This window comes from Botryllus schlosseri, chromosome 3, assembly GCF_051294905.1.
Source record: "Botryllus schlosseri isolate E-star chromosome 3, Bs_hap1, whole genome shotgun sequence".
Lineage (NCBI taxonomy): Eukaryota > Metazoa > Chordata > Ascidiacea > Stolidobranchia > Styelidae > Botryllus > Botryllus schlosseri.
The window spans coordinates 7,394,087-7,402,801 of NC_137238.1; the positions used below are offsets into that span (position 1 = coordinate 7,394,087).

General features: G+C 42.1%; 1 protein-coding gene across 1 annotated transcript; it reads right to left on the reverse strand.

Annotated features, from left to right (window-relative positions):
• Positions 1-4,896: 4,896 nt before the first annotated feature.
• LOC145435701 (uncharacterized protein F54H12.2-like) lies at positions 4,897-7,238 on the reverse strand. Its single transcript, XM_080312994.1, has 2 exons — positions 5,336-7,238; positions 4,897-5,118 (listed from the first exon to the last, which is right to left on the reverse strand). Exon 1 carries the CDS (start codon positions 7,210-7,212, stop codon positions 6,760-6,762), a length of 453 nt encoding a protein of 150 aa, XP_080169120.1. The 5' UTR covers positions 7,213-7,238; the 3' UTR covers positions 4,897-5,118; positions 5,336-6,759.
• Between the last annotated feature and the right edge of the window lie 1,477 nt (positions 7,239-8,715).

The following is an 8,715-nucleotide window of genomic DNA, read 5'->3' on the forward strand; positions in this document are numbered from 1 at the left end:
ACGTGGTCTCTTGGCCCAACTAGATGCCCGTCGGCAAAGAAATCGGTCGATTTTCGAAGATTTGGCCACAAGTCTAGCTGAGGCAGGACATGTATTTACATGGTTAAGTACATATCTCTTCTGAGTTTGTCTAGAGATAAACAGTTTTATTTAGAATACAGGGAAGAGGTCAAGAACTAGTGGAAGTACCTGAAGAAGCAGTATTACAAAGTGAAGAAACAGCTAATGACATCAGGAATGGGGGCAGAAGGGCGACATTGACTACCCTTTTCACAACTAGATGAGCTGCTTCGAACTAGGCCGAGAACTGCGGTATTTTGATTTTTTATTAAATTAGATATTTGCGAGGTGGCTCATGCGTAACCCATAACAGGCACTAGTTACTGAAGGTCTCTAGTAGTTCCCAAGGCTGACTGTGGAAGCGGACGAGGCCAGTCTTACAGACTCTGAAAGCACAGGTATAGTGTTTAGTATCAATCCAGAATGTGTTGACACCCACAGTACTGCGTAGCACGGTTTTTGTTAGGTTGCAACGTGTGAGTGCTTATAAGTAGGGCTGGGCAAAATCGAGTACCTGAGTGATTCGATTCTTAATCACGTAGTATGCTTCGAGTCGAGTCGAGTAATCGAGTATCACCCATTATTACGTCATAACAGAATGTTATATGCCTAAGTTCAAATATTTACCGTTTTTGCCACTATAAAGAATATACTCCCTGTTAACCGTCACATAGATGATACTTTGATATTTTTCGACCATACCGATTTCATTCCACTTTGTGACAATGTTGTGGGATAATCATGACTTCGGAATTGTGCTACGTCCTGTAATCTTCGTAGCTTGTACTATATCTTTGGTATGCTACGATACCGCCAATCAAGGTTTCAAGGCTTCAACAGTGAAAATTAGTATCGAAACGGCAATTCTCATTGATAAATTAACTTTCAGTGGCAAGAAGCGTACAATTTCAGTACTCGAAAAAATCGTATTTTACTACTCGACTCGAATCATTAAAATTAATACTCGATTCAGATTCGAGTACTCGAATCATTGTGCCCAGCCCTACTTATAAGCTGTTTTCAAAAATATGGTTTGTTATATCATGTGATAATCTCTGTTCAATCTGCTCGGCAGCTGCTGCTGGCCAAAGCGGAGACCCTGACGACAGCATCACCGCAAGTGACAATGAAGGTAGGCCTGTCAGTTTCATTTATAGTCATTCATGTTATTTTATCAGCATCCTTGTAGGAGTTATTAAGATCAGAAGTATGACTTGATTGAGAATAAATTAGAAGGTAAATTATAAGATCAGTACTGTCATAGTGTGTCAAGTATCAAGGAGGACTGAGAAAAAGTTATCGTAGTTGTATCCTCTCGTTGCGGGGATAGGCTATAGGAAAGTGTCCCACTTTCATTTATTATCATATTGGCAATAACACGTCAACTCAAAACTTGAGTCTGGATCAAAGACTGCAGCGTTATTGATATGTGATGTAAAATACCAAGGAGTCAGATAATTGAGTCGATCTGGGAGATGTTGTTTCTGGGAGATGCTGAAATGAATTAATTATCAATGATAAGCGAGTTACTTTTTCGAAGTGTGTGTCAAAGCAGAGCTGTGGAAGTTCACTGACTACAGAAATCAAATAATAAATCAATTGACTGATTTTTAAATTCTCTCACTACCAATATTCTCTCCCACATTCATGTAAATCTACTTACTATATACAATACACCTTATGTATGTAGTATGGTTCACAGAAATTAAGAAACCGTACAGAATACGCATTCGTCCGCATCATGGGATGTAAATTATTGATATGGAAATGCGATGCTAATCCTTCGTTTACTTGAACACTCCATTTTCAAATGTATGATGGCATGGCACCCTATCCCATATTGTAAAGCCCATGGCACCCTATCCCGTATTGTAAAAAGCCCATAGCTTAGTCAAAGAGCAATACGGAGAAGTTGTAGCGGATTGTATACGTTATTAAAATATGGCGGATTGTAAAACGTAAATATGCCAGTGAAGGAAAATAGAAAAATTACTACACTTTCTTTTATACTTTAACCAGTGTTGGGATCAAGTCACTACCTCCGAGTCACGAATTATTGCACATTTTGACTCGAGTCAAGTCACGATTCAGGTAAAATTGAATTTTAGAAGTATGAGTGATGATGGAAAAGTCATTACATTTTGCCTACTTGGCTGAAGACAAATCAGTATATCGGACAATCAATATATATATGCAAAAAATGTATCGCTCACACGCAAGTAGAACTGGAAGTACGTATGTAGCTACATGCTACTGTCTGTTATTAATTTAGTACAGGGGTGTCAAACATCCGGGCCGCGAAGTAGTTCTGAGTAGATTGAAAAATTCTGATGTTTTACAGTACATTTGTAACAAATGTTGAGAGTTTTTGCAGGAAATACTTCCATGTTTATAAGCGCCTCTTATAACCATCCGACGACGGTGCTGTGGTTTCAGTCTAGTTACCACTAGTAACAACTCAGTGAATTTCACAACCAAGTGAATTTCACAACCAATTTCAAGAAGGTAAAAAGTGCACACGAAGTTCGGAGTTTTATACAAATATGGACCCAAAAGTAGTTATTCACAAAAGCGAAAACGATAAAGCGGAAGCGTTATATGCAGTTTACATGAAAATATATCATACTTCAAATATCTATGGTCACACTGCTGTGCCACTTTCGACCAATAGATCCCCAGACATGAGAGAAGCCGCCCCGCGGTTTAATAATAATAAACCAAATTCCAACGTCCGCGTTTCCAATTAAATATCTTGTCTTCCTCAGTACGCATATATGCAGGGCTAGCGCCAGATTACGGCGAAATCAAAGGGAGCATAGAATATGCCAACTTATATCGTCGTTGACGCCACTGTTTCAGCGGTTCGTAACTGTATTCAACCGGACAATCATCGTATTTTGCCAATTCCATTGTTCCCGAATAAAGGGTGTTGCGACTTGCTACTTTGAAACCTTATGATCCGTGTATTATCTCTATATGCTTTTTGAGGTATTTAAGTTAAAAACAAGAGCACGAGGTGCCAATTTGAGATCACTTGATTGGTCTGGCCCGCGAGCGATTTGAAGGCTTGAATCCGGCCCGCGACGCAATTTGAGTTCGAAACCCCTGATTTAGTATCAGCAAAATGGCCGATCAAATACGAAGCCTCGAGAAGTTAAAACAAATTGCAATGCTCAGTGAATGACTGGTTGCCCTCACAAGTGATATTATAGTAGCGTGAACAATCCGAACATACATCAGATAGGGTCATTTAATTGTTACTGATGACTTGAACTCGTAAATTCGGTCACAAGTCAATTGTAGGGCTGGGCACAATGATTCGAGTACTCGAATCTGAATCGAGTATTAATTTTAATGATTCGAGTCGAGTAGTAAAATACTGTTTTTCGAGTACTGAAATTATACGCTCCTCAGCACTAAAAGTTAACTTATCAACGAGAATTATAGTTTTGATACTCTCTTCCACTGTGGAAGCCTTGAAACCTTGATTAGCCGTATCGTAGCATACAAAACATGGTACAAAGCAACGAATGTTACTGGAAATCTGAAGTCATTCTCAACCCACAACATGGTCAGTTGGTCACAAAGTACAATGAGATCGGTATGGTCGAAAAACATTCAAGTATTTTTAATGAAATGGATAAAAGGCATTATATTCTTTGTGGTGGCATAAAAGGTACATATTTGAAATTTGATATATTACCTTCTGTTATGACGTCATAATGTGTGATACTCGAATACTCGACTCGACTCGGAGCATAATACGCGATTCAGAATCGAATCACTCAGGTACTCGATATTGCCCAGCCCTAGTCAATTGACATTTCCGAAGTGCCAAGTCATATCTGCAAAGTTCTGCATCCTAACGCTGACTGAAAAACTCAAAGTATGATACCGCCGGGACTTTAAAAAGAAATGCAAATACTACTTCTAAAAAGCGTTCTTTTAACCAGAAAGTTTCAACGGTGATCTGATAAAACAGATCTAACCCTCAACATAGTAAGAGTCCACTTCTCCAGAATAGGAAACGCTTAAGGCTGTGCTAGACGATGATATGATTGATAGATGCGAAACCGTATAGTTTCAAACGTTATGATGGGCCATATTTACTGTGATAAAATATATCACATGGGCGACAATGCGGTGTGAACGGAACCACACAACCCGCTACTGAAATTATGTTCACCGAATCAATCCTCAAGAAGAGGAAATTCACCGAAGCTTCACAGGTCAGATCACAAGTGCGGCCGTAAGCTTCTTCTAAGCGGAAGATTTGTGGCAATGTGTTCAGTAAGCGCACGCCGGACTTCCGATGCAATAGGTGGCTGCGACGAGGGTGACGTCAAATCATGAGCCTGGACCAGATTCGGCATCATTTGAGATGAAATGTAATTGGCATTAGACCACCCACTAATAGGGGTGTGGGATCGCTCGCAAATATTGTGCGGAACACAGCATGTAGCGATGATTTGAGGAGCCAGGTCTATTCTTGCATCCAGTTTCTTCCCAATCATGCGCCAGCGTTTTTTCAATTTCCCGAAGGCATTTTAAACTACTATGCGGACACTGCTCCGATAGGCATTGAAAGATTCTTAAGCAGGGGCCAAATTTCTCCCAGTGTAAGGTTTCTGAAGCCATGGGAATAGCGGATAAGCAGGATCTCCAAGAATCAGCAATGGCACCTCCACATTGTTTATTTGCACTGGAGCCTGACAAAAACAGCACGTCATGTGAAACAGATCAAGATGACAACAAAGCATGATAAATTGATACGTACCCTAGGTAACACATTCATGCTTTCGTAAAGTAGAGAGTTTGTGAAAATGAAAGCGTCATGACAACTTCCAGGCATGGTGACGTTAATATCCCAGAAACTGTAACAATTACATGTCAATCTGAAATCTCTGAACGGTCGAATTTTCAATGAATATGCCATTAATTATCATCAACTACTGCTTGCAACACAATAGACTCTCCTCCTTTTCTATTTTGATAATCACGCTTGCCTTTTACTGGAGCAGTCACTTCTATATGGCTTCCATCAATGCATCCGAAAACCTAGAAAATAGAAAATGTTTTCCCAAAAATGTGGGGATGGAATTATCAATAAGACATCATAGGTTCACGTTCGTATTGACATTGAACCTTTCAAAAAGGTTCGCGTTCACATGAACCAGACATTTCAGGGGTTCACACCATCCTTAATACGCAGTTATAATGGCGAGAATATAGAATATTTTTCGTGGGATATTTGAAACGCACAATATGTAGGTACCTGAGGAAAACCATATTTGACTTCAATTCTTCGCGCTATGTCCTTGGCCTCCTCATCGGATGGCGGGTGTATGAAGTCCGGTAATTTGAGGCATATGGTAGTGCAGAACCTAAAATTGATATTGCAAATCATAATTTTCTAGCAATATGGTAGGCCTACTCATAAGTGTTTCACAACCTAACATAGGCAGTGGCACCTCAACATATCAAATCTAAATACAGTGATGAAGGAACTTGCACAATGCTAGACCTAGATGATAGGAGTAGTATATAGTTTGGGCGGAATCCCCTCATTCGCGATTTATAAAGAACAAACAAACATTATCAAGATAATAAACAGTGTAAGAATTAGCTCATTCTCATTTTTGCAGCAATACTTTTATGACCTTGTGTGCGGCAATCAGAAAAGGGGGATTGACTGAGAGAAAACGAACAAAGAATCTGGATTGACCTTTGTACTCAGACTGGAGTACTTCTACTTGTACTTTTCCACTTCTGATTCTACCTCGCCTCTGGTACACGAGACTTGTGTATTATTTTTTATATTTTCCCTCGAACAACAATGGATTGACATTTAATTTCAATGGTATGCACGCCGACGAATCGGTATAGTTCTCCTGTCTTGACTTGTCGTTCCGCGATGGGTTGATTAATCCAATTGCGTGTAAACACGATGGGATTTGGAAATATTTGTCCGTCAAACATGACGTCAGTATAGTATCTGTTCCTCCGGATCCGTATGTGAGACCCCGGCTCGTGTTTTAGGTGGATTGTCAACGCGTTCGGCCAGACGAAACGATGTAAGGTGACGATTCTGGTCTGTGTCATACTTTCGTATAGTTGACCTCTTTTTTGCTCCCTGTATAGTAGCGAGTATGATCTTTATGACGCCAACGACTCCCGAGCGCTCGTAAAAGAGTAGAACGTATGCTGTACAAGGTTTATTGAACATACACAATCTGAAAATACAAGTCACGAGCGTTCACAAAGTAGATTTTTCTTTGTTTACAAAATCAAAAACGAGGCGATCATTCACACGTTTATCAGAACCAAAAGCATCTAAATAATCGAGGGTACCTACACCTTGACCCTTTCTAATTAGGAAAGCGATACAATGTTCGCCGCACACAAACGAACGTAAAGACTGTAATTGCACACCAGTGAAGGTATAATCGTCCGCGCCCAATAACCTGTAGATCTCCTTCTTCAGAGGCGGAATCCCGAAAGAGTAGTGAAAGTGCGTGCCATCTTGATCGGCGAAGATACAGATCCAATGCGACCCGCCCTTCGCGTTAGGGTCGTAATTGATAACGACTGCGTACGGCTTAAGTAGCTTTGCTGGCAATAAATCGATAGCGAAAGTCCCGGCAAATAAATCTCGCGTGTCGCGATGATTGAATAAAATATGATTAATTTGGTCGGTGTTCATACGGACACTACTTCGCGCTTCTCTGAGATCTCCAAAAGTTGTTGGTATTCTTTGAGACACAGTAGAGTCGCTCCTTCCGGCAACCCCGCGGTCAGGGTCATGTGAAGCTTCACGGACCCGGTCTTCTCGAGTTGAAAGCAGCCTTGATGCGTACGGTCTGGGGTCAAATCGAACGCAAACAGAGTGTATCCCGCCTTATAATTCTCAGAGTCGATAAAAAGATCTTCCTGAGCATCCCACTTCCCGGTGGATTGGTAGACGCTGAAAAACCCCTCGAGGTTTGTGTTTTTATCAAAATCGAATCTGAAATTACGCCCGTACAAAAGCTTCCCGTTCACGTTGATAGCCAGATTTCCGACGTGATAGTGACAGAAATTAAAGGGGTTTCGAGTCTTACTACCGTTATAGGCAGCTGTCGGGACCAGACCAATCACGATACGTCGAGGCATGACCCCAGAAATCAACGTTTTCTCAATGGAGGTATCACCCGCTCCAAGAGTGATTACTCATTTCGAGCTTTATAATAGGGTATTTCGCCGTGTGCGTACGAAGCATCGTTTTGTGTGCCAAACTGACAGAGTCTGAAACTTGAATTTGCTTGACGTGCAATTCCACTTTTTTCAATACGATTTTGGAGTCGACAGACCCGAGGAGACAGAAATCGTCATCGTTACGGATTAATCGCAACGACAGGTCCACGTTATCCAGTAAATATCTGTCCTGGTCGAATAAACCGAGCGGTATCTTACCGATGACCTCGAGCGTTGCACTGTCAGCGGTCAGGGCTTTTCGTGCCGTGAAGCCGGCGTTGTCCGCGGTGAAAGCATCCTGCTGTTTCATCGTATCTGGGATCCAGCCGATACATTTCAGATAGGTTTCCCCGGCCGCGCGAGAGCTATTTAGTAGATGGAAAATGAAGCTTTTGTAGGCGTGATTATTGTCCGATGTGGTGATCAGCTTCGAGCCCAGATACGGATCGATCTGCTTGAATAAGGCGTCGAATATATCCGATACGACAGCGACGTTGTCTCCCCCGATCGTGGTGCAATCTTTTTTGGTGACTTGTAGTTGTATTTTCATAAACGAGCTGGACAAGTCCAAGTAGTGATCGCTACCTTTCACATTAATCTCAATGACATCGCCCAATTTATCCGGTGTAGCGATGAACGTGCTGGTGTCGGCGACCGCCGTTTGCGTCGGGGGTACCGTGAAAATATCTAATCCGCTGTTGAGGCACTCGGCCGAATTTTCGTGCATCAATTTAGCCATCGAATATATCTCTACGTCTACGTTTCTTGTTTGACGTAGTACCTCCCCGCGCGCCCTTTTTAAGCTTTTTCGTGGCTTTTCGTCTACGACCCCCGATCGCGGTATCGAGAAGCTGTAGACCTCCTTCTTTACTCCGTGATATAGCGGATTGCTTGAACGAGCGCCCGGCCACCAAATCTTTAGCGATATTCGACCCGGTACGGAGGATTTGTTTGCCCAGTATCTTGGAGCCTTTTGACACTAGAGGTAAGACCGCCCGGCCTATGGTTCGAAAAATCGACGCGAGCCCGCTACCGCTTTGTCTGGACCCCCGGTAAAACCCGTAATTCCCAGCTCCGGTCTGATAGTGGTGCAATACGGCTTCTCGGTCACAACAATAGTGCACTTTCATAACGACACCCTGAGATGTATCGTGAGGTCCAAACCCGAAATGTCCAATATTTCACCATACTCGTCCCTTATATAGATGTAGAAATACTCGAAACGGTCGAGTCTGACTTTGGCGTAGTATCGATTTTGAAATATATGGTTTTGTCGCTCTCCCTCGTGTAGCGCAACGACTCTTAGCAACGGGACCAAAGCGTCACCCACCGGCGTCGACTCGATGTCATTGCAGTAGATAAAAGCGTAGAGGCTTTCGCACGACTCACGAACAAAGTTTATCTCCATAAGAGCAATCTCAA